General features: G+C 41.9%; 2 protein-coding genes across 4 annotated transcripts in view; both read left to right on the top strand.

Annotated features, from left to right (window-relative positions):
* Positions 1-10,025, top strand: part of CRAMP1 (cramped chromatin regulator homolog 1) — a 49,018-nt gene extending 38,993 nt beyond the window's left edge. For all 3 annotated transcript variants that reach the window (XM_074919132.1, XM_074919131.1, XM_074919130.1), the window contains exons 17-21: positions 39-119; positions 1,429-1,663; positions 1,989-2,153; positions 2,798-2,943; positions 5,358-10,025. In XM_074919132.1, the coding sequence (XP_074775233.1) occupies positions 39-119; positions 1,429-1,663; positions 1,989-2,153; positions 2,798-2,943; positions 5,358-5,522 (792 nt within the window). In that variant the 3' untranslated portion in view covers positions 5,523-10,025. The remainder of the gene's footprint in view (positions 1-38; positions 120-1,428; positions 1,664-1,988; positions 2,154-2,797; positions 2,944-5,357) is intronic.
* Positions 10,026-12,367: 2,342 nt separating this feature from the next.
* Positions 12,368-23,705, top strand: JPT2 (Jupiter microtubule associated homolog 2). Its single transcript, XM_074919636.1, has 5 exons — positions 12,368-12,424; positions 17,883-18,031; positions 18,525-18,667; positions 20,523-20,568; positions 21,306-23,705. The coding sequence occupies exons 1-5, from the start codon at positions 12,381-12,383 to the stop codon at positions 21,488-21,490; spliced, it is 567 nt and encodes a 188-aa protein (XP_074775737.1). The 5' UTR covers positions 12,368-12,380; the 3' UTR covers positions 21,491-23,705.
* The last annotated feature ends 2,503 nt before the right edge of the window (positions 23,706-26,208 follow it).

The raw sequence follows: 26,208 nt of genomic DNA, 5'->3' as shown, positions 1-26,208 counted from the left end.
AAACGTTTGTCACTCACATGAATCTATTGTGCTTCTAGGGTTCAGGCCCTGGGTGTCGTGTCCCGTTCATCAGCCTACCAACACGGCATGAGCAGGAGGCAGTTCCTGATGGTTTCCAGGTAAAATATGTGTTGAAAAAACAGTTGTATGAAATGGGTAATGTTCTGAAAATGCCACTGGTATTACTAGTTAAAACCCCCTTGTTCCCATTGGTACTGTTTGTGGGAATTGAAATCTCTAGCATCTGAAGAAATTTAAAGAAATTCAAGAAAGCTGCTTAAATTTATGTGGGTGCCATTCTCTAAAACAACGCTGACAATTTCTGACCTCTGAAGGACAATCACTTTTTATGTATTTCTTGATACAGTGAAGAAATTTATAATTGCTTTGCTGTATCATAGATGTATTTTAGATATCACAAAGAACGAGTTCAGCAATTGGCAGTCCTGATGCTTGTATGTTGTTGAAAGAGGAATATTAAGACTAAAAGTGTGATTATAATGCCACCATCCTCTTCAGAGAGTCTTTATGCTGGATCTCTTCTGTATGCTGGATCCAAAGACATAGATACTTAAAAAGTAACTGTGGCAGCACCTAAGTTGTAAGAGTATTGGCATCCTATCCCCACCTTTCTTCTGCAGTGGGACCCAGGACCTTGCATTAGATACTTAAGCCTCAGAGTACAGGCTTGTCTTTTTTTTCAGTAAAAGCATGTTCCATCCTCCCTGTGACAGGTACATGCGAAAAAGGTCAAATTAATTTGATTGGAGAGGAAGATTTTTTTTTTTTTTTTATAGCACAGATGTTAGGACATGAACCTACTGGGCATTTTTTTATGGTGATGGGGCCTTAGGTTCTGGTTATTGTTCTCAGGACAGTTTTGTATATACTATATCAGAAAAAAAAAATCACAAACAGGTCTATGATGAGGTACTAATAACAAGACTCTTAAAAAAGATCAATTGAGTTTTGGGAAGTCTGGCTATAAGGAGGAGTGAGTTAGGAGTTTAAAATATAGATATACTCTTCAACCAGTTACAGATGGTTTTGCCTATAAAAAGGCAAATTAATGCTTAGACCTATCTTGTATGTTCATCAAAATTAATTAATTTTATTATGCTTGTTTCTGTTATATAGGCTGTATTAAATTTTCTTTGGAATGTTTTCATATGTTTTCAGAGGATATGGGCTGAAGCATATTTTATTTTACGCTTACAGATATTTTCCATGAAAATAATATAAATTTACATAATAATCTATTCCTAAAATTTTAGGAATATTATCTGCTTAATTATTAGTCAGCTTTTTTTTCTTTTTTCCCCTTGAAGTCTGATTTTAATCTGATGCTTAGGAGCTAAGCTGTTGCTTTTCAGACAGATTTCCAAGTCCTTCAGAAATTTATGAAGTTAACTGTGTTTCTTGTAACAGGGCACATCAGTCCTTTCTCTGTCAGAACTGACCAAGACTCCCCTCCAAAATGGTCTTTCCACCCCTCCACTTCCCTCATCAGAGGCTTCCAGTACCCGGCTGTCTCCGCCCAATGTTTCTGCTCTCTTGGATATTTCTCTTCCCGGACCACCTGAAGATGTGCTTTCTCAAGGAGAACCTGCCACTCAAATCAGTGACTCTATCATTGAAATAGCTATCAGCTCTGGTCAATACAGTAAGTTTGAGTTTAGCTAGAGTCTTCCTATTAACTTCAAATAAAATCCCTGTCATCTTACATGTCAGCAGAAACTTTTCCAAGAAGCAGTTCTTGGGTTTGGGGAGTTTTTTTAGTATCCGTTGGAAATAAAATCCTGTGCCTAGCCTTTATTTTGTAGCATATAAAGGTAGGGGTTTTTTGCTGTTTTTTTGTTTTGTTTTGTTTTGTTTTTTTTGTTGTTGTTGTTGTTGTTGTTGTTTTCTCTTTCTAAACATAACTTGGTGCAGTGTCCTGTAACTTTAACCCATTGACTGAATCAGTGATTCCTGACATTGGCTCACAGGTGAAGGTGTTTCTCTGTCACCTGCAAAGCTGAATGGCAGTGACAGCTCCAAAAGTCTTCCATCCCCATCCAGTAGTCCTCAACAGAACTGGATTGCTTCTCCCAGCCATGATCCCCAGTGGTACCCCAATGACTCCACAGATTCGTCTCTCAGCAGCTTGTTTTGTAAGTGTCAGTATGCAGAGAACTGCAACGAAAAAGCTCTTTTCTTTAAAAAATAAAAACCAAAAAATGCTGTTTAGTAGAAGTGAATCCTTTGGAAAATCAGAAACCCAGTAGGAGGTTGTAGAATTCTTTCCTTCTTGCTTTCATTTCAACAGTGTTGCCTTGAATACATTTTCTTCCTCTTTACAAGTCTGTTCCTGAAAAGATCCTGTTGCTAGATTGGGGCCCATACCTTGAGACAAGTAATTCCTTGGCAGTTCTTTGTAGTCTGTTTGGAGCTTGACTCATTAGTTAGGTTGAGACATTTTGGCTGTTCTGCCGAAATGAAAAGATGCCCCTGGCTCTGCTGTTGGGAAAATAGGCTTCGTTCTGTGCTTGGTGAGCATAATCTCAAAAGACATGAGATGACTGGGTTTATTTGGGGATTGTTTGGTGGGTTTTTTAATTAATATTTAATGGGCCCAGTGTAATTAGTCTCTGTACTCTTAGCAGTGTGATGATGGTGTTCATGCTGGTAACACATAATTTTTAAGAGCCAGAAGAAATACATATGTTCTCTGTCTTCTATTTTCTTGGGGGTTTTTTTATGCTCCTAATTGCCATCATTCAGTGCAGTGACTTACTGATGTGCCTGTTCTTTATAGCAAGTTTCATCTCCCCTGAGAAGGGACGAAAAATGTTGCCAACTCCTGTTGGGACTGCCAGTGGGACCTCCTTACTGGGACCCAGTCTTCTGGATGGAAACTCACGGGATTCTTTTGTGTCACGGTCTCTGGCAGATGTAGCAGAGGTACGTCATCAAATTACATTCAGCTGTCTGCTTTTTTTAGTGTAGTGTTACTGTATATGGTCCATCATACCTTCCTGAGATACTTAAGGCGAAGATGTGTTGACATCTGCACTTCAGCTTAGTAAGGCAGGGTTACAGTCCTAATGGAAAGATGTAAATGGCTTGAGGGTATATGGCACTGGAGCTGGTGCAAGAAGCTGTTGTGTGCACGTTCAACCCAGGTTCTTTTTGTGGCAACAGGTGATGTTTACCATGGTGGATGTATCTTTGTTTTGATAGAGAGAGTTGTAATCCTTCTGTTTTGTATGTCCTGCTTTACAGAGCAGGAGTTGAAAATGCTGAAGATGAGAGAAAGGTTAATACTGATGCAGCTACAGTATAGTTGGAGGACTGCTAGAAAAAGTAAATAGTTCCAGAAGGAAGAAGCAGGAAAGGGTTAATACTAAGTTACCTGAGAGAATGGCAGAAGGACCTGTGCTGATGAGTTATTTTCTCTGTTGGTAGAATTACCCTCTTGTTTTGAAATCTTTTGAAGGGGTAGAATGAAGAATAGCAGTTACTAAGGCTTTTGGTATCCTTGAGGACGGAGACATACTGGAGGAATGAGCTGCCAGGAACATTATGGAATTCAGCAAGGACAAATGCAAAGTCCTGCCCTTGGGAAGGAATAACCCCAACAGCAATACAGGCTGGAGACTGACTGTTTAAGACACAGCTCTGCTGAGAGCTACCTGGGCATGTTGGTAGGCAGGAAGCTGAACATGAGCCAGGTGTTGTGTGGCAGCTAGGATGACTGGCAGTGTCACGGGCTGTTTCAACAGGGGCATAGCCACTAGACTGAACAAGGGGATGATTATCCCACTCTACTCAACAGCTGTGAGACCATGTCTACGGTATTGTCACCAGTTTTAAGCATCCAGTACAGGAAAGGCAGAGATAAACTGGAGCAAGTTCAGCCAAGGGCCACTAAGATGATTAGGGGGCCAAAGTGCCTGTCTGTGAGGAAAGGCTGATGGTGCTGGGCTCGTTCACAAGTGCCTGCCTGTACTTGCAGGGAGGTCATCAAGATGATGCAGCCAAGCCCTTCAGAGTGGTGATGCATTGTAGGAGGAACAGGCAAAAGCTGAATTGAGAAAGGTTCTGACTAAATACAAAGAAAAACCTTTTCTCACCCTGAGGATAATCAGGTGGGGGAACACGTTGCCCAGAAATGTGCAGTGTCCGTCTTGAGAGCTTTTTATGACTGACATGGATAAAGCCTTGAGTAAGCTGGTACTGTCCTCCTAGGTGACCCTGCTTTGTTCAGGAGATTGAACTAGAGACCTCTTCCAGTCCCTTCCAATCTTAATTATCCTGCAGTTTATAGTTGTTGACACATGATGTTTCATGTATATTGTAACTTTGGGAGGGCTTGTCCTGATGGAAGGAAAACGTCATTCCTCCTTTGCCCTTTGGATTCAGATAAGGAGGTTCTGTACAGACCTTGTAACCAGGAGCTGCAGCAAGCTCATGCTGTTTTAATGTGCCTTTGGCAGCTTCAGGCTCCACACACAGCTCCACTTTCTGGCATAAATATGAAGATACTGCTTACTTGGTGGTGAGAGTCTGTCAAGGTGTGTGTTAATTAAAGTAATATATAATTTATTTGTGTGGATTTGAAGTGACATTGAAGCCCTTGATCTTACAAACTGCCTTCCGAAGAAAATGGGGTAAGGTACCATTTTAGGCACACCAGAGCGGCTGTTGTGGCAGATGTGGGTTTGCATAGGCATCTTCAGAGGAAGCAAGTATCATTTAAAAATGGCTTTAATGAAAGGCCTTTTAATGTCCTGCAGAATTGTTTTATTTATAAATGCAGTTACTATGTTAGGGGTAATATCTATAGGGTTCTTGTACAGTGGATCTAATAGTGCACCTTAATGCTGAATTAAGGACAGGCAGGTAAGGCCCACTGAGACAATATTGAGACTTTTTGCGTTTGGGTTTTTGGTTTGTTTTTTTTTTTAGAGGCTTTCATTTAGCCATGGATAAGAACTATTTTCTAACTCAGATAAAGTATGTCTTTCATATGAGGAAAGATGGAAATGAAGATGAGGAAGCCAAACTCTTCTTGGGACAAGAAGCAGCAGGCACAAATTAAAACACATGAAATTCCACCTGAATACAAAAAAACTCTTTTAATGTGAGGGTGGTCAAACACCAAAAACAAGTTGCCCAGAGAGGTTGTGGAATCTCTGTTCATGGAGATAATTCAACACCTGGCTGGACATGGTCCAGGGCAACCTGTCCTAGCTGTGACCCTACTTGAGCAGAACGGTTAGACAAAATGATCTCAAGATGTCCCTTCCAACCTAAACAATCCTGTGAAATTTCCACTAACGTGTAGCTCTTCGTTTCTCTCGTGTCTCTTCTAGGTGGTGGATTCCCAGCTGGCTTGCATGATGAATGAGAACAGCATAGATTATATATCTCGTTTTAATGACCTTGCCCAGGAACTATCAATACCTGAGCCAACCCGCAGGGAAATTCTGTTTGATGGAGGAGGTGGTGGTCCCCCAATTGGGGATCTCTCACAGTGAGTGTACGAGACCAGCAGGCTGGTGTAGACTGTTCAGCTAAAGTTGGAGCTTGCAGCGCTGGATCATGGCAAGGACAGGTTGTAGAGAAGCAGCTGAGGCTCAGTTGTCCCTATCTTGTGCGCTTCTTTCTAAAAGAGGAGCATTGTCTTCAAAGGTCTGAAGAAGTACTTGCAAGTCCTGGAATGTGCAATATGCTGGGAAAAACAAAACATGGAATTAGTGTGTCCCCCGCATCAGTGATATAAGATGGCAGGTTTATGGGACAGGCCTGGACTTGTACTTTGGAATGGCCTAAGCAAGAAGCTCAAGCAGGGAAGAATATTGCCAGCAGCTCTCCTACGTGAATTATTTTTTGTGTAGTAATCAAATTGCTATGATTTGGGATCCACACTGAAGTTGTGGAGGATGAAGGGTGGGGGTGGGTATGGGAACCGTTTTGCATCTTGACACGTCCTAGTTGGCACTCTTTTTATCAGTCAGGCAAACTGAAATTTCTTGCACTCTATTTAAAGGCGCTGCGACTCTACTAATGCTTTGTTTTCATAGACCATTCTGTTTCTTGGGTTATGTTTTGTTTTTTGACCATTCCAACAGGGGCACATACCCGCTTTCTTGTTTTGTAGGGGAGCTCTTGATTTACGCTAATCCCAGACTGCATGGATCCTTGGGGAGTTTCCTCTATTTTTAAACCCCATCACATGTCTCAATCATCATTATCCTGACTGCGTTCATATTCTTCACCTTTAAGATTTTTCATCACATTGCACAGTTCATCCCATGAGCGGGGAGAGTGCTTTCTTGCTTTCCCTGAAGAATGGTTGCTTTATAAGTCAGGAAACACTGCAAAAGAGCTTACTGGAATCACAATGAAAGCTTTGTCATAATTAGTCTTGGCTTTGCTGGAAACCTGTATATATTGCCATCTTCACAAAAACTGAGGATTTGCCTGGGAGAGGAAATAGGAAAGAATATTCTAATGTATAGAAACAAATAACATGTTAACGTTAAAATTGTTGAGATCTCTTTTGTGTCATGAAGAGGAGAGGTATCAAGTCCTAGCTTAATCCCTTAGTCCTTCCTTATTTCCTTCTTGTTCTGTGAATTCTGGGTGCTCTGTAGTACCTCAGAGCATCATTTTTCATTAGAGTCACTCCCAGGCACTAGTGGATCTCCCTCTGCTAAATCCCTATGCATTTAATGTTCGTGTTTTAGTATTTGAAAGACCCAGATCCTGATACCAGCGGGTTTAAAGGAATATAAAGTTACTTTCCGTAGAACTGGTTGTCCATTGATTCAGCCTTTATAACTCAGGAGACTTTTCCTATTTCCTTTCCTACTGGTCATGAGAGAGAATACTTGTGCCCCCTTTTTTTAAGCACTTGTCTGCTTCTCCAGTAAGAGGAAGTCCCTTGGCTATTTTAAGGAGCTCTGAACTTATCAAAGGGGCTAGTTCTAGATAAACCTCAACTTTATATTATTAATAAACAAACAAAACTTCTCCATCTCTTAGGCTATTATCAGGGGTTCATTTTCCCAACTTGCACTATACTTGGTGGATATAGTTCTGCCTGCCTGTAGCTACTTTTACAAGGCTTTTGACTGGGAGTTTTTCCTTGTAACTTTGCTCACAGTGCACTGATTGGATTTTTTGTTTTCTCAGTCACTTTACCCTGCTTTATGTAGATTTAAAAAAAAAAAAAAACCTGCTACATAGTTTGCCTTATGCTTTCTGTTATTAAGAGAAAATGTAACAAGTTTTCTGATGTACCTTTTGTGTGGCCCAGAGCAGCCTTCCTGATTTCACTCAGATTTGGATGACATTCCAAGACCCCATGTATCATATCAGGTTGCTACATCCTCCTCTTTGACATAGGAACCATACAGATGTGTAGAAACAGCATTAGTACAACTGGATGTTCCAACAAGGAGGCAAACTTGTATTACTAGCAAGAAAACAATCATGACTAGAAAAATGGAGAATTTCATACCTGTGGGCTAACTTCCTATTCTGGCTGCTCATCATGTGGTATATGAAGTCCTTCTGTCATTACTTCTCTTCCACTGTTCTTACAGAGCCTAGTTTGAGAATTCTGATGCAATTATCAGGAAATAATGTAAACCTAGAATATAAAAAGTTGAAGGCTGTCAGAAAAAAGTATGCTGGGGACTGTATCGTTCTGAGCATCCACCCTTGGTATGGAGAGGATACCCATTGCTCTCAAGAGTCACTCCCTCTAAAATTTTTAAGTTTTGCTTAGAGTTGAGCTGTATTTTGGTTCAGTCTGTCCCAGATTGTTTCCTCTTGGTTTTGGCTTCTTACATTACTAATCATAGTAATTATCCTGTATGCTGTACCTCCAGAAATCCTTCAGACTTGGAAGACAAAAATAGAGGGCTCCTGCTGTGGCTGTGGATTACAGGACATGCAGGAGGAGATGTGATACATTCTAATTAAGTACTGTATTTAAAACAAAACAAAACACAAAACCAAACAACAAAAAAACCAACAAAAACTCTAATTCTTAAAGAACTCTCATTTTTAAACTTCTAAATGTTGAAGGACCAGCCTGATGGTCTCCAGTGTATTTGGGTAGCTTGACAAACATTTTGTCATCTTTACCCATGCTGGTAATGGAGTGGATGTGACACTGGGTTTGACTCTTAGGTTGTCTAGAATAAGTGCCAGTGTTGCTGCACCTATATGGCAGAGCACTTCAAGATCTGTGAAGACTTTTTGCTGATCCAGGGAGCTGTCAGGCTGCCCTTCCTCAGCACATTCAGTTGCCATAGGGGAATACCCGAATTGTAGAATGAAGTTAGCATGGTGGCTGTTTTCAGTGATGCCATGAGATCCTGAATGTTTCTGCAAGTAGGGTTGGACCACCAAGTAATAACAAAGTGGAAATGACAGAGGTCAGTTCAGCATTCAGAATTTTGTGGTTAGAAATCTGTTTGGCATCGGCCTCTTAGAAGCTGTCATTATGGAACAGCATTTGATTTCAGAACTGTAGTGCTTTGCAAACTGCAGTTTAATAATAAAGCCCTTTCAGGACAAGTAAGTCTTATCAGGGAAAAACTTGAAAATAACTTAGAGTGTTGTGGTAGTTTTGAATTGATGCAGAATTTGTTATCCTTGTTATGTGAAAGGTCACTTAAATACACCTCTGATTCCACCAATTCTAGATTTTAGGTGGATGTGCTTTACAATACTAGTCATCATCAGCTTGTGCCTAAGACTGCTAAGCGAAAAGTTGGGGGTGGGGGATGTATATACACACACATATATATTCACACATACATATATGTATGCTTGTGTGTGTGTATATATATTTGTTTTTTCTTACAAAACACAAGGCTTTTTCAATTTTAATTATTTCAGCTTCCCCAACATAAGTAACAAAATCGGTATGTGTCACAATGTCAGCCTGTCACAAGCAAACATTGAAGCAAGTTATGCTGAAATGCACACAGGATTGTTTTTGAGATAAATGTGACTTTGTTAGCATAATAGCTTCTTGGGGCACTGTAAGGTGGTTGGAGAAGACAAATGGACACTAACAACCTCCAGTTCTAGTATTAATTGCTTTAAGCTTTCCCCGTGTTGGTTTAGTGACACATATATAATAAGGAAGTTCCGAGTAGTTCAGCAAGGTGAATGGCAGAAAGTTCAGTATTGTCATCATAGTCTGGGTGAAAAGCAGTACTACATCCTAAGAATTATATCTACCTGTGTGTGCATGTGTGCGCTAACTGGGTTTTCTGCTGCGTGTTGCATCCTGATTACCCACACAATTAATTTAATCCTTTATCACTAAATCTACTAAGCATAGGAATACTAATTGTTTTTAATATGGCATTGTTAAGCCTTTTTTTGACACCCCTCTTTATATTTCTAAATTGAATTAAATGGCTTGGATCAAACCTAATCTATAAAGACATCTCATTTACTGACTTCACAGATCCCAGAGTGGAGATTAAATTGCATTTTGTTTTTTACACTCAGACTTCAGATGCATTTATAAGGAAAGTACTGCACTTTTTTTTAACCTTTTCAAACCTTTGAATCTCTTAATTTCACAGCAATTTGTAAATGTTAACTAAGTGAAACCTTGGCAAGCACTACAGCAATAAGTTATCATTAATTATTGAAACATGATAACTGCTTTAGAGCTTATGGTTCTGGCAGCAAAATTTAATGCTGTTTCTTTTAATAATAGTTAAGCCATATCATCTAAGGTCTCTGGCTTGTTTGAGATGTGAATTTGTTTTATAGATTATAAATATACCTATATAGTGTATGTATAAAGCAGAATGCCTGTCCTTACTGATTATTTTTTGTACCATATTGTAAATTATATTATTTATTCTTTACCAATTTTGGAAAAAGGTGTTTTGGTTATTTAATATAATATACAAAAGCTGTTAAACTTCCTCTGTTTAAATTTCCAATTCAACTTGTAAAGCTGTTTTTATTCTTGTGCATAAATACATACTAATACTTGGTCTAAATTATGTCCAGTGTGTTACTTGCTGTTCGTGCCCTGTCAGATGTTTCTATTTAACCTTTATTTACATAATAATGGCCTCATGGGGGAGGGCAGAAAATTTGTCCATAAGGCGAAGCCTTCCAAGGTGAAATTCTGGTTTCACTGAAATCAGTGGCATAACTTCTCTTGACATCTCCCATCGCAGAATTTTCATGATTTTCACCATGGTGAGAGAAGGTTTTGGTTGGTCTTTGGTTTTGGGTTTGTCTTTGGTTTTGGGTTTTTTTGCTTTACAGCTTCCATTCCCAGTAGTGTCTGCTAATAGTGAGTGTCAGAAATGGGTCAAGCCAGAGTGCTGTCTTGAATGTCCTGTCTTTGTCTATGGTCACCAGTACAAGGGGAAGAAAGAAGAAAAAAAACCCACCACACCGAAGAAATGGGAGCAATAAAAAGGGTATTGTATATCTTGGTGTGTATTTTTTTCCTGAATATTTTTCCTTCGCAGCTTCACATAAGCAGAAATTATATTTATTTATTATTCACATATTGTTGTTTTATATATTCACATAAATATTTTATATATTCACATATTATTTATTTATTATTCACATAAGCAGCTGTAGAGGTTGTATTCAGGCCATCATGTTTTATATAGCCACTACCAGAAAAACTTTGTCACCCTGAGGACAATCAGGAAGAGGAACAGGTTTCCCAGAGTTGTGCAGTGTCTGTCTTCAGAGCTTCCCAAGGCAAAAATGAGTAAAGCCCAGAGGAAGCTGGTCTGATCCAGCTCACCCTGCTTTGAGCAGGGGGTTAGACTCTAGGCCCGAGGTGCCTTTCAAACTGAATTATGCTGTAATCTGTCATTTAAGTAACTTAATTCCTTTTTGTACACATTTAGGATTTTGGTCTCTGCAATATACATGGCAGCTTTAATTTTGCATTGTGAAAGTGAAGAGTCTTCTTAAACTAGATGGTAAGAAATGGAAGTTTTGAAAAGCTCGACAAAAACCTTACTAGTAATATTCTTTGATGCTTCCTTTCCATCCAAAGGGTGTGGACTCCAGCACCTGTACACTGAGAAAACTGGACTATTGTGACCAAATTTGAGCTCTTTCTGTGCAGCTGTGACATACAACGGCTCACAGCTAAGGGACCTTCAGTTCTTTTCCACCTTCTGTCAAAGCTGGTACTGAATCCCATCACATTCTTTTCTCAGAGATCGTAATTTTGCCCTTAATGACCAAAATTTAACACTTTAAAACCAGAAGGAATGAGTCAAGTAAAGAATGATCTGCAGAACAAGAAACAAAGCAAGATGTTGCAGTTACAGTATGTATTTTGGGTGTGTGGTGGGTTGTTGTTGGGTTTTTTTTTTAAATCCTTGAAGACAAAAGCAGCACTATGGCTGCCGCTACATCTACTTCTTGACGCCTGGAAAGCTGGGGAGCCGTTAAATAAAACTTTCAGCTGTAAATGTTAACTTGTAAAGTTATTATCAATTAAAAATACTTGGTTAGAAAGGCCATGCAGGTCTTGGCTCCTGAGTGTAACTACCAGATTCTCCAGGAAAGCAACGGCTTACACACAGCAGCTGCCCGGCTGCAGCCTGCGGAGCCGTGAGCTATCCACAGACACCGTTTCCTGAGAGAGGGCTCGGAGGTGAGTTGGAGCAGATGGGCTGTGATCAGGTTACATGCAGGGGTCGATAATGGTGTGTCCACTTGGCCTCCCCCCCGCTGTGCTCTGTGAGACTGAGGTGCTCTGACACGATGCTAAAGTAACCAGGTTATAAAGTTGTCTCTGAGGTTACTCCTTATGCTGGTCTCCCTCCTGATTTTTACTTTACGCTGACGTTTTCGGGGTGAAACGCCCGTACGAGGCCCCCCAGGGGCCTAGCTGCACGGCCGAAGCACGGGAGGCGGCGCCAGCTGCGCTCGTCCGCGGGAGGAGACCATAGGGCCCCGAGCCCGCCCTCGGCAGCGCGCGGCTGCCGCCGGGCCGGGCCGCGCCCCTCCGATGGCCGCCGAGGTGCCACTGCCCTCCCCGGCCCTTTAAATACCCTCCCGCCGCTCGCCCCTCTCCTCCTCTCAGCCAATGGCGCTGCAGTTCCCTCTGACGGACGCGTGGTGTTGCCAATGGGAGGCGGCCAGGACGAACGACGACACGAGCCCTTTTCAAGCTTCCCTCCCTCCGCGAGGCTTACCGGATAGGCGGGATATCGAGAGGGCGGGCTGCACGCGATAAGCTGCTGGACATGATGGGCAGCTGGGTCAACCAACGGGAGCGCAGGGCGGGCCCGCCGGCGCTACCTGCTGCCCAGGAGGAGCGCCGTGCGGGGACTGTGCGGGCCAGCTCCGCGGCCGCCACCATGTTCCAGGGCCCCGAAGCCGATTCGGCCAAGCCCAGCTCCAGGTGGCGTAGCGGGGGTGGATCGGTGGTGCGGGGGAGAAGGGGGAAGCGGGGAGAGCCGTGGGGCGGCGCAGAGCCCGCAGCGGGGCTTTGTTCGGGCCGCGGGAGAGGTGCAGGCGCGGCGCTGAGGGGAGGGAGGCGGCGGGGAGCTCCCGCTGAGGCGTGGCGCTCAGGGGCGGGAAGCAGCTGGGGGGCTCGGGCTGAGGGGGGTGTGTCCCTGCGGAGGGGCCTCTTTGGCCCCGGTGCGCGGGAACGCGGCCCCCATCCCTCCGGTAGCCCTGGGGCGGAAGGCCGGTGCAGGGCGGCGGCGCTCGCCGCCTGCCCCGTGACCTTCCTGTGCCTCGGTTTACCTCTCCCCGCTCCGGGGCTTGGGGTGGGGGTGATGCCGCCGCCGCGCTGCGCTCCCGGCGGTGCGTGTCGCCTTGGGCTCGGGGCCACGCGGGGAGCGAGCGGGCAGGGCCGGCTCCCGTGGGGTTGAGGGCTTTGCTTCCTGCCCCGGCCTGCTGGGGGGCGGCTGAGCGCCTGCCGAGCTGCAGGGGGGGTCTGGATGGTCCTGAGGGATTCCGGTGCCGGAAGAGAGGCCTGGCGCTGTGGAGGCCCTTCTTGCCCCGTGTTGTACCTCCTGAAGGAGGGAGGAGGGCCTGGTTACGCTGCGAAGCTTTGAGAGAATCCAACACAAACGCCTACATAAGCAGGTGTTAGCTTGTTTTTACCTTACGAAATTGAAATATATTGTTACACTTGGACGAGGGCATATATCCTAATAACTAGGAGCTGGAGTGATTAATCCATCTGCTAGGTAATCATGTGCTCAGAGGGGAAGGAAGGAAGGAAGGAACTGTTTCGAAATTGTGTAAGGGTGCTTTAAGTTTCCCTGTTATTCCAGTTGCTCTAAGCTATGACCTGGTTTTAAAAAACTTTCTGAGGATGCTCTGCCCTTAATATAGTCTCTGAGAAACTTCTGTTCTCATGGTAATTTTGAAGCCATGTTAAACTCCTAAATTGGGTTTCTAGATAGTCTGGAATCATAACTTTTTCATTAAGAACCATCGTAACTTTTTTGTCAAGAGCAAGTAAAGGTGGCCTTGTTACAGCTTGTTCTCGGTCATTGTGTGTTTTCATCGTGCCTGGGGACTATAGCAATACTCACAGCTATATAAACAGACCCAGCACAGCAAGCTGCATAGTGGAGCACTGCAATACGTTACATTATTGGATTTTATAAAGTGGTCTCTGAGATGGTGACTATTGACATACAGCCTGTGCCATTAAAAGCAAGTACTTCGTTTAAGGATACTTTTTCCAGAGTTCATTCTATTCATTCCCTAAACAAAACTTTATTTGATGACAATGCACATCTTTTTGCAGTTCTTGATGTGTAGAAGTTTCACTAATTAAAACAGCCTAATTCAAAATCCCTGCAGCAACCACAAATGGCTGTGCAAGTTGGAAAAAATAACTCTTCCTAATGTGAAAATCTTTGTGAGGGAATTAGAAACAAATGCTTTGCATTTGACAACTTCATAATACTGTATTTCTAACAAAGCTTTCACTTAAATTATTGTCCAGTGAGATAGATCTCTCACGATCCAATTAATGTATACAGTGATGTAGCGAACAACTAGTTTGCTGAATCAAATTAACTGCCTAGTTTTATTTTATTAAACTTTAACAGTGATGCTTTATATTTTTAAGGAAGTTTTGCTTTTCCAAAATAAAACGAGGAATTGCATGTCTAAGAGTTGCTGTTGCTCTGAAAGCAAAACAGGACAGATTCTATCAATTCTACTGGTGGCGCACACTCGAAAGAGGGATTGCTTTTATGTATCCTCAATTCGTCTAGTATACGCACAGTTTCACAACTACTGTCTAGAGCAGAAAATGTTAAACACAGCCATCTTGGAAATGTAATACACATGTTGCCCTCCTCCCATCAGTGTTATTGCAGAACACTGCAGAGCTTTCAGATCAAGAGCAAAACTGGCATAACAAAACATGTTGTTTGTTTATAAGATGGGTGAGCTATTTAATGAGCCATGAGTTTATTGATCCAACAGCAAGAGTGCCCCCAGTCGCTTTCTGGTCTTTGCTTTAGCTTCTGGTGCTCCAGACCTTAACACCTGCTTTCTCATAGGCTTTCTGCTGTGTTGGCTGTATGGCTTTCTGCTCTCCTATTTTACCTGCTTTATTAGTACTCTCTGAGAACTGGTAGGACTGCAGTGTTTAACTTTCAGGCACGATTTAAAAAAAATAAAAATTATTTATATAGCCAGTGTCTTGAAGTAATGGATAAGTCTTGGCACCTCTTCCATAGGTCGGCTGAAAGGTTTAATGAGGAAAGGGCATTCAAATTCAAGTGTGTTAGAATGTAGGAAAAAAAGGCCACAAGGACTAATTAAAATTCTTCAAGCCTGCCAGAAAAGAACAAAGCAATTAGTAGAGGCTTTTAAATTTACTGGGTAGGGTTCTTAGTTTAGCTATTCTAGATGAATTGACAGACTTCTAGTCTACTGGAGGGGAGAGGGAGAAGAGGCAGGTTTAGATTGTGTAGAAGACTAAGGGGTTTGTGTAGTTACTGTTTGAAAGAATAAAACCACACATTCCCTTTCCCCCCACCCCCCCAACCCCTCCCAAAGCAAGAAAAAAGATCTATCTTATCTGGCTATAAGAGACAAAAATATCTCTATGTAAACTAGCATAATACCATTATAAACTAAAATGACTGTGAAGTATAAACTAAAATTACTATAAAGTGTATGTTGAATTTCCTTGTACTCTTGAAGTAGCTCACACTGGCTTATCACATTTAGCATGCTGTTTTCCTTTGGTAGGATTCACAGACTAAATCTTACTTTCTTTTTTGGTTTGGGAGACCTGCACATCACTCTGATCTAGAACTGAGTGATGCAGGAGTGCAAGGAGGTCAGCAATGTTCTAGAGGCTACACACCTTTGTATTCTCAGTTTTTGGCTGAAGCAAAGGAGCACAAAACCCTGTCCTGTTTGCTATCATAAACTGGGATACTTTGTGGCTGTACTTCAAGATTATTTGGGGAAATTCCTGTGAATTAGTTAGACTTGTGGACCTGGTGTCACAGTCAGTTGAAAGTTTATGGAGTGTTTGGAAGGTTGCTAGCAATTAGAAGTTTCTGAAATTGAGACAAATCTACTTTGTGTATGTAGAGTCAAGATATTCTGGCAGAAAAGATCACCTATTATGCTGATTTCAAAGTGCCTTGATAGCACCTCAAGTGATGCCTCTGATTTATTAATTACAACAGTAGGGTTTTCTTACTGAGCTGAAAATGGGAGGACGATGGAAGATTAATTTCTTACGCTGGATTTCTTTTGATGCTTAATTAAGTTTGCTAACTGAACAATAAAGACCTTTAATCTTAAAATGGGGTTTCACTAGATTATTTTTTTTTCTGCAATGGATCTTAAACCCAGTTGCAGGAATGAGAAATAATTTGATTCTTATGACTGGTTGTTTTTCTTAAACAAAAAAAAATCTGAATGTAGTTATTTTGTTATTCCCTCCTAGCTTGTAGGCATGTGCTAAGAAAATAGTGTGGAGTGAGTCTATAGTGTAAGAAACTCAATCTGTATAAATGATATTTCTCTTCTTTTCAATCTCTTTGATAGTATACTTAGAACTCAAGAATGACTGGATGCATTTAAAAAATAGCTGAAAAGAATGGGTAAAGTCAGAAATCACTTAAATTATATACTAGCAGACCTAGTTTTTTAACAGGACCCCCGTCCCAAGCTACTCTAGGTTTTTCTTTATTGTTCCCTTTTCCTTCCATCTCCCAAGTTTAAATGCTTAAATTGCCTCATTGTTTCTGGACCATTGTGGATGATCGAAGTACATAATATGCCTATATAATGTCTGTTTTAATAGTCTTCTAAGATATATGGAAAGCATGGTTGGATCTGTAGTCTGTTGAATTGTTAATAAACCTTCTGTTTGGTCTTACCTCTGATCTTACCTGTGTGGTGGACAAGACAGTTGTCCAGTCTACTGAAATTCTATTTACTCCCTCAAGCTAAAGGGGTTCATTAAATTCACAGTCGTACAAAGGATTAAAATATTGAAATTGGCCAGTAAAGACAGTCTCTCTGAGGCTGCTTCTGTCTATATAAACTACTCCCAGACTAGAAGAGGAATCTTTTTCTTCTACCTCCCAAGGAGAATAGAACTGCTTTCTGCATCCTGAGATCTGAAATGCTGAAAAAGCGCATTTTCTGGCAGAGCAGCCAAATATCTCTGCTTTTGGAACTTAAATCTTAGAGTTAAATTGGAGGAGATCTTGGCTCTGAGAGGAGCCTCTTTTTCTGCCTGGTGGATATCTAAGCTGAAATGATTTGCTTCTGTCACAGATCTATGAAGGGAATATGTTGTATTAATTCACTGATGTTTGAATTCTGTTTAGGTAGAGTGGGGTAAAGATCTTGCAATTCACAACTGTTCTCTTTGTATAAAAGTAAAGGTTAGTTTAGGTCCCAGATCAAGTATTCAGATTAGAAGAGGTATAATTCAGCTACTACTTTTGCTCAGCTGTTAAGATTGTGGATAATTGGTCAAGTAGACATAACCATAAAGATTATTTTTGGTACCTAGGCATTCATCAGTTTCCTATGCTTTTTCTGTTAATTTTCCTATGAATTACACCGATTCTGCTCCCAGGTAGTGGTTCAGTTCCTTTTCAGGGCGGAACCTGAAGTCCATTGCACAAGACGAAGGTACTAACTGGACTTACTACTCCAGGATGAGCATGACTTTTTGTAGGTGTTAAAGAAGTCAGTCTATTTCTACTGTAACCTCTGATTTTTATGAGGATCTGTTTGATATACCTCCGGTGCAGAGCTTTGGTTGTAATGGATTTGCATCTTGACCACTAAAAATTTGGCTTTTTGACATTTCACCTTTCTACAGCAACTAATATGATAACTGATGGTTGGAACTAGCAAATTCTTTAGTAGTTATGAAATGTCTGCTTTTATTTAAAAGTCAATGGGTTTGAATTGTATAACAGATGCAAAGTTGGTATGTGCAGTTTAGCAGAAATTCTGATTCTGTAATGTTTATTTTGAAAATGCTAATCAGAGTCATATGTCTTCTCTTCATCTCCTGTTGCTTCTGGAACACCACAGAGAGCACAGCCAGTTGTTCTGGTGGCACTGTTAAGACGATTACAAGTAATCGTAGATAACATAATGGTCAAGTTCACTGACCAGGAGGCTAGCAATATTTGTGCTGAACTTGAGAATATTTTGTTAGAACAGCTCTTGAAAAGTAGGTACTTCATGGACACAGCAGAATTACTTGAAGTAAGTTCAAATCAGAATAGTTATTCATAACATACAAGGGAGAATGGGGAGGGGACATCAGATATGTTGAACGCTGTAAATTTCAAATGCACTTTTGTCTCCTGCTTCTCTCTCATTCTTCAATGTAGGGTATTGAAGCCCCCAGGAGGAGGTTCAAGTAATCTCTTTGGGAGTACAGAAGAAGTTTGTTCTTCAAACAGGCCACACCGAATGGCATCCAATATCTTTGGAGCATCAGAAGAACCTCAAAACATTCCAAAAAGAACAAACCCTCCAGGTAAGAGCAGCCGCCTCCTTCAGCACAACTGGGGCTCTGAATTGCAGCACAGGACTGGTTTCCTATTCCTAAAGTGGAACACTGTGATCTGTCTGCCTTTATGTTGCGTTTTTACAAAGTGAGTGGGTTTGAACAATAAATCTATTCAGACTTCTGAATAGATGAATATTTCAGTGATCTACATGTTCACAGACTTCTTAGCACATCATCCAAGTTTAGTTCTTTCCAAGTTGAGGTCTAGGAAATGATGAAAGGAAACTGCTTCTGTTCTGGAGGTGTGTCATCAGTTAGCTGCAGTGAGTACAAGTGAATCTGAGATCCTTTAGTGAATTCTTATAACAAAGAGCGTCAGCTAGTATCTTCAGGCAAACAAAAGTACGTGTCTCGGCAGTAGTGGTCTAGAAATCTTTACGTTCATATATATATTTACATTTTTTTAATATAGTGTGGTAAAGCTAATTAATCTGGAAGAAAAAATCTAACTGCCTTTCAGGGGGGAAAGAAAGTGGTATTTTTGAGGATTCTAGTTCTGCTCAGCCTCGTCCACGCATGAATCCACCTGGTGGGAAGACAAGTGATATCTTTGGGTCTCCTGTATCAACCAGTGTTGTGCGAGCACACCCAAACAAGCCTAAGGTATTTGTACTTCTTTCACTGTCTATCCAAGAAGCTAGCAGCTCAGTGTGTCGTCCTAGTCCTGTCACAATGCAATGCCTGTATTCTCTTTAAGATGACAGACCTGAATTATGCATAGGGTACCTTCAAGTTAGGCAGTTATACCCAAAGTCTCTTTTTGATAGCCTATTATCTTTGGTATATCAGATCTCAGCATGCTCTGTAGTTTGTAGTAAAATTATTAATTAGACTGTGAATGTGTGTTCAAAAAAAAAAAAAAATCTGAAACTTGGTCTTCCTTGTAAGTGAGGTACAGCTGGAGTTCTTGGTGCACAGCCAAGAGGTATTTAAGCTCGATAGGGAGAAGATATCTCTCTTTATTCTGCAGTTTGGCAGAGGTGATCTTGATGCCAACTCTGGAAAGTTGGTGAACACCAGTGAGCTACAGTCATAAATCTTTATGTGGCCTGGCTGTTCCCTTCACCTCTTAAATATATGTACATTCAACATGAAAGAACTTTAGCAGGAGATTAAGCTTAAGTGATCAACAGTGGAAAAAATGAACTCAAGATCAGCTTTGAGTGTCAGGTCCACCATGTTCCTGGTTGTGTGATGTCAGACAAAAGTGTATCTGGCTATATCAGTTGTTATTTTTTTATTTTAAAGCTGGGATGTGTAATAGAGAAGCTTGTAGTTTTGACGATAGCTGGTCTTAGAAAAAAGAAGCATACATTGCCAGTTACTTTAATTTTGTATTTAAATGCCCTATATTTGGATTTACAACCACCTGCTTTAAGTAGATCCTATTAAGTGAGCAGCTACTATGTTGGCAATGTTTTTGACATGTCAAATAGCACAGAAAGTTAACATCCCATGAAGCACAGCTCACTGTGCTGAAAAAGTAGTAGCAGTCCCATTTTTCCTGGAATCTTAGGGAAAAAGTCCAATTTAACTCTTTTTTTTTCCTTTTTTTCCCCTTAAATTTGAAGGTGCTGTTAGTGTGCTTTTGCCTAACTTTATATGCAGACTCTGGAGTCTATTTGGGTCATAAGAAAGGAGGACAAAAAAAAGACTTTGAACTAGCTTTTGTCAGGAGTAGTTCTGTTGGTGTAGGGAAGGGGTTTCATTTTGTTCCTCTGTACCCCTTTATTGGGCTGGTTTCTGATTCTTTTTCATTGCTTTTTTAAAAATGTAAAATATTAGTTCCTGTGAATTCCTGACTAAACGGAGGACAACACTCTGGAAATTCCTATGTCTTCATTTAGAGCATTGCAAATGTGGGAAATACTGGGATGGAAAAGAGGTAGCATATTTGCAAAAATTACTGCAAGTTGAATTACATGGAGTTTTCATGCAAGCTTTTCTGAAGTATTTGCAGTGTATTTCTAACAGTCAGTTGGGATTGTTGGGGAAATGGTCTAAAAAGGTTTTGTTTTGTTAATTACCTGACTGTTGGCTTCACTGTGGATGCTCACTGAAGGTAATAATTGCTGATTATAAATAGGGTGCTCAAGGGCTGATGGTGTTCTGGTTGTGAGTACCAGCTTCTGGGTGGTAGTGGGTGCTTGACAAGAATGGTAATTCCTGACCTTTGGACTGCACTGTTTATTATAGACAAAGTTTTAAGCTTCTCATGAACTAATGTAGTGTCTTACGTGTTTCAATGAATTGACTGAGATGTGCACCTTGGCATAATGTAGGAGTTATCTTCTACCACTGCTTTCGGGGTTAGTGGAGGGGATGAAGGGCTGCACACACAGTCTGTTGGCTTTTACCATGATAAGTGAATAAACTGAGGTGAGAAACAAAGCAAAAGGGTTTTGTGACAGAGTTACTGTTTGATAATATACTAAGGTAGTTTTTGGTTTGTTTGCAGGATCACATTGTCTTGAAAGAAGATGAAACACCAAAGAAGCTAGAAGGTCAGCAAGAGAAATTCCTTTCTCTGTTATCTGTGAGAAGATAAACTCTGAGGAATAGCTCATTATGCTTCCTCTTAAAAACATAAGACTAAGGCTGGTGCTTAGGATAGTAGAGCTGAGAAGTTTTCCTTCTGTTTGTCAGAAAGTGTCACTTATCTCCGGGAAATGGTTCTCTTCCTCTTAACGAGGAGAACACAGCCATAGGTCTTGATACTATGTGCATGTGTATATGCTTGATAATGTGTATGGATATATATGGGATATGTATATATAGAAAGACATCCTGTCAGATTGCTTCTTCCACCCTTGCCATTGCCTTCAAGTGTGTAACCTTGGCCTTGTGTAGTTGTAAATAACAAATAGCTGACTGACAGAATGTATTATTGCTCAGCTAGTTATTGTTAAGAAGGGTGGGAATGCTGCTTTCCTGAAGCTCAGTGTGAAAGGATTCACTGGTATGTTGAAGGTCTTAATGGCCTGAAACTGCCAAAGTAATTCTGAAGGTATATTGGTTAGCCTACATATCCCTGTTAGAAAGATTGCTGAAGGAAGAGAGTTGTTACAAAAAGTTAAATTCTTCCTCAGCACCTATATCCTTCAGGAAAAATGAACAGATGCAGAGAAACCTTAGTGTGCTGTGGGTGGGAGACATGGGAAATAATGCAGCCTATAGAAGATGAGACACTTTGTGCACTACAGAATAGCAAGTTGATCTAATCCCTTCTCTTTTTATTCAGCTACAGAAAATATCAAACCACAGCTGGAAGATGGAGGCGAGAAAAAAGATCTGGGCAAAGAGGAGCGATGCAAGGACCCAGAACCCAAGATAGACAATCATGAGCCTCGATTAGGGCCAAGGCCACGCTCACACAACAAAGTTCTCAATCCACCAGGGGGGAAATCCAGTATTGCATTCTATTAGGGTTATCTGTTCACTTTCACTAACGGAGTCCGCACAGAAACTCTTGTCTGTGGTTGCGAGGTCAGTTTATAGATTATTGTTGGTGGATAGATTCTTAGGCAGATGGATGAGGGTTATACTAAAGTGTGTGGGAAGGATAACCTGATGATTTGGGGAGGGAGGGCTGGGGAGGGAAAGGGTGCCCTGTGGAAAATGTGAGCATTGGCCTGCCTGGGTGGGTGTCAGAGGGGGCAGTAGTGTAACTTTGTGAAAGATCAGTGCTACTTTGTGGTGAGTTCATAAGACTGTTAGGTTCTTAGCTAGCTCGTGGCTCAGGACACTCTTGTGGAGCCAGGCTTATCCCTACAGCCAACACGTAAACGTTGTGAATGGGTAGGGGCCTGGAGGTCTCATCTGAAGGGTTCTGAAGGACAGCAGGTAGGCTCTGCTTCCCTCTAGGCAGCAGGGTGCAGCTTCACAGTGTGAGTTGACTTGCAGTCACTGTAATGTAAATACGTTCCCCTGGAACAAGTAGTGCTACTGTGGGTTTGAATGTCTTCAGTCTTTGGTTCTCTTTTTCTCCTTTCTTGCTTAGCAGCACATGATTGCTGATACAAGGGCAAAACATGCTGAAAGTTTTTTATACTCATAAACCATCATATGTTAATAAATATTGTGGGCTTCCCCTCCCCAGAGCGTTCAGGCCTTTCTAATGCCTTCAGCAATCTGCTGATTACTACAACTAGCTCTTGACAAGTGATTGTATCAGTCCAGCACACTATTTCATGTAGGTGCTTCTAGAAGACTTTTATTTAAAGTATCCTGATTGAGTGCTTGCACATTTCTGGTAAAGATGTGGGTGCAGTGTACAATTACCATGGAGAATATAGGGAGGTGTCCAGCCAGCTAGCTTTGACCCAACCTGTATAGAAATGCCTTCGCTTCTGCAAAGGTTTTCACTTTGTACCCTGTGGAAACCGGGACTGTTCTACTCTCTTCACCACAGTGCATTTTTTGTTTGTTTATCTGTGCTGACTCTGTTAGTGAATTCTCTTGTCTTTGGTCAGCCTTATGTTTGCCTTTGGCTGCCTCAAGATTTTTGTCGGTAAGGTTGGGAGAACTGCATGGATTCTCCCCAAACCACAGTCGTAATTGTTTTGAGACATGCTGTAGACTATCCTAGTTGGAGAAACAAAGACTTTAGCAATACAAACCTTTTGGTTGTGCTGACTATCTTAAATCATGTTTGGAAGATGTGCATATTTTGCACGAACATTTGTTAGGGAGGGTAGCTCCCATCATTTGTTCTCTGATCATATCTAGGGCCTTGATACATGAATGTTAACATTAGGTGCTTACTGTTCAGCGTATTTAATAGTGACTTTTTAAATTTGACATATCAAAACAGGAGTTGTTCAGGTACACCAAAGAACAAGTGGCCTTATCTGCATATATCTGCTGCTGTTCTAGCCCAGGTTCCCTGGGAACTGCCACTCTTCAGAGGGGACTGTCTCTGGGCCAGGTGCTAAAACACTCTGTGATTCTAGTGCTCACTAGACTGCTCGGTTCAGTTGATGTCAGAAGTGGTGGATAACTGCATGAAGACTTAGTTGCCTTTTCAGACAGGGAAAATGAAATATGTGGGGCAGTGCTAAGGGCAGAAATAGCCATGGAAGGTGGGGATTTCAGTGCCCCTTCAGAGAGGGTTGGAGCTCCCTGTTATTTGGCCCCCTGGGAAGACAAGATGGTGATTCTAACTGCAACTCTGGGATGGATTTATGTTACTTCCAAACATGTATTTCCTAGCAGCTATTCTTGAGTCTGTGCTGTCTAGCCTCTGTCTGAGTCTTGGACACATCTATTTGTTTCAATTTCTTGTTTCAGTACTTGACAGGGTTTTAAGGGGCCACCATGTGGAGAAGTCAACCAGAGGCTGATTTCTGCATTGAAGGGTCTGGTGTAAGTGATGCTGTCCGTAATACTGAGCTTAGACTTGGCATCTTTTAGTACCTGATGTGCATTGGCTACAGTGCCCATCTTTAAACAGTAATTTCCAACTAGGCCTTAAATTTGTTAAACTGTGTTCATTCTCTTGTATTTTTTTCTTTGGAATCTAAACCATGTTTTCAACTCATCAAGTAAGATTGATAAGAGCATTTCTCCGGGACAGAAGGCGACTGGAAATCAAATGATAAATCATGCAATTGTCAATAAACCTCTGTATTTTGTTACTTCATTGTGTGCTGTAGATGTCTGCTTTTATAAGTTAATGTGTAATCTAGTTCCATATAGATACACTGGTGAATTTTGTTATCTGAAACTGGAAAAATTGCACAAATCTTTTGCCTTCTGTACTATGGAGTATGCTTTGGAGATGTGACATCCTGCTCAAGGTTGCTCATGAGACAAGCACCTCTGTCCCTGGGAGTGTGCAGGGACAGCAGCAGGGCAGGCTGGTCAGGTCGATGACTGTTCGTGGACAACGTTCCGTGGTGCTCTGTACAGTGCAGGGATGCTGTTATACTCTGCAGCAGTATTGTAAATAGACTTAAATACTCAAATATTTTAAAGGTTTAAGTCTATTTGTAGAACAGTGTAGTAATTCCCCTTGAGCAGGGGATGCTCTTTATATGGAGAAGTCATACCTTCACTTCCACATTTCTGGTGAGTGCACAGAACTCTTTGTGCCAGACTGTCTTGGCTAACAGAGTGGACGTAACCACAGCTGTGGAAATTCCAGTTCTGGGTGAGTTGGATGTGGTGGCCTCTCCGCCAGGGTGTTCTAAATCCGCTGCGTTCATCCCTTAATTTACAGACTATGATGCCCTACAGAGCCTCTCAGCAGTTGTTTCTGCAGTGACTTCTGTATTCTGTCTGCACTGGGAGTTTTGCCATTTGTGGTTCGGAACTCTTCTTTCAAGCACGCGCGATGCTTTGGGTGGGATCTGCTGAGTGTGGGAACTTGTGAATATCCTTGATGGATAACACATTAGCAACAAAGGATTGTCCTTCCCTTGAACTGCTGCCAAATACTAGACTACAGTGTAGTTTCACTTTGCAACTCTACGTTGCCTCATCGCTTTGCCCCTAAATTGAAGGTTTGTAGCTTGAACGCTTAGGATAGGATATTATCCATGTTACTTTCTGAGTCTTGGAAGGAAAATGATTTTATCTGTTATAATGAGCTTAGCTTGGGAAGTGGTTAACAGATGACTTGCATGCTTTCCTAAGTCATGTGTACAGTTCTAGGCATAGCTGCTGCTGAGTTCCAAAATAAGTCACCGTGCCTGACTAGTACAAGACACTGCTGCTCCAACGGGCCCCCCAGCTGCAGTGTGTCACCCTCCTGACCCCCTGTGCGCCTCCTTAGCCCAGATCGGTGCCTGTTTGCCCCTATTAAGACTGCAGGCTTCCAGGCAATACCTTTTAAGCAAGTGCTGTCTGATATTGTCCTTCTGTTCCATCACTGCGTAACTGCTGATAAACAGCCCGCATTGCAATCTCAGTGAGGAAGATTAACGTCCTCTCTGTTTTAAGTACTACTGTGGTTGTTTTGAAGGATTTATAGAGGTTAATCAGACTTGGGGCATCTAAAGTGCATTCGTGGGACTTGTCTAGAGTGAACATACATAAAGTGTGTGTGGAGACAATTATTTAAGTGCCAAATGAGTAACTGTTGCATGGTCCCTGAAGCATTCTGCCATTTGCTTACGTATGGTGGGCTCAGAGTGAGGTGAGGTGGGGGTACCCCGGCTGCTGGGGTGATCCATGCTGCAGACGGGGACCGTGCTCAGCTGTCAACCTGTATCGTCACAGCTGGGAAGCCAGCTGGCAACCCAGCGTTTTGTTCAAGCCCTCTGATGAGTCTCCTGTTGAATTTCAGCTTGGAACGCTACTGAGATTCTGCATCACAGTCCTGTCCTGGGCTAGGGAAAGCAAGAGGATACTGGCCTCTGGGCATAGCCTGCCTGCTGGTGACCAAGGGCAGGGTTAGAGAGAGGCTTTGGCACACGATTGGCCATTGATGTCATTACTTGTTACCAGCTGTGCAGGAAGCAGACCAGGTAATGATTTATTGCCGGCCAAGAACTGATGCACAGGACCCCTGCAAGCAGCCAGCAGACTAAGCTTCCCGGCTGCTAGCCCAGCTTGCCCCTGCCTCTGAAAACAGCCAGGGAGCAAAAAGAGCAGATCTTAATTACTGTGCTAAATTTGCAACCCTGATTATTTTTATTGTTCTGTCATGCTTCTGGGGATGAAGATTACCCTCTTGAATCTGGCTTTCCCTTCTTTCAAGATGCAACTCCCGTTATTAACAGGACCTCCTCTTCTTCAAGCAGGTCAAAATGCTGGCCATAACCAGCAAGAACACAGTAACGTGCTTTACCCACCAGCCTCTGGCTCCAGCCAGCTTCTAATTCTGGTCTCTTTACCCTGCCACCTCCCTCCTACACAGACATGTATTTTAAATAGTAGCTATGCTGCCTTTGGCTTCTTGATTATCGCTCCCACGCCACTCCTAGGTGTATGCTCCATGCTGCTCAAGCCGAAGCACAAACAGCCCTGTGCCAAAGTGTGTCAGAAGCACAGAGGTCTATCAGAAGTAACAGGAACTTAATGTTGTGCCCCTTTTTTCACAAACATAATCACTTTTCCTCCACTGCCACCTCCCACAAACAGGTAAACATGGGCTCCACTGTGTAGAAGTGTTTAGTGTTCTGGCTTCTGGGAGCATGCTC

The sequence above is a fragment of the Athene noctua genome, chromosome 15, assembly GCF_965140245.1.
Source record: "Athene noctua chromosome 15, bAthNoc1.hap1.1, whole genome shotgun sequence".
NCBI classification, from domain to species: Eukaryota; Metazoa; Chordata; class Aves; order Strigiformes; family Strigidae; genus Athene; species Athene noctua.
This window is presented reverse-complemented; position numbering and strand designations above follow the sequence as displayed.

Excerpts from the sequence above, each read along its gene's own strand:
- JPT2 (XM_074919636.1), top strand. The coding sequence starts at position 12,381 with ATGTTCCAGGGCCCCGAAGCCGATTCGGCCAAGCCCAGCTCCAG. Across the intron at positions 18,032-18,524 it reads AAAAAGAACAAACCCTCCAG|GGGGGAAAGAAAGTGGTATT; the intron begins GTAAGAGCAGCC and ends ACTGCCTTTCAG. Across the intron at positions 18,668-20,522 it reads CACACCCAAACAAGCCTAAG|GATCACATTGTCTTGAAAGA; the intron begins GTATTTGTACTT and ends GTTTGTTTGCAG.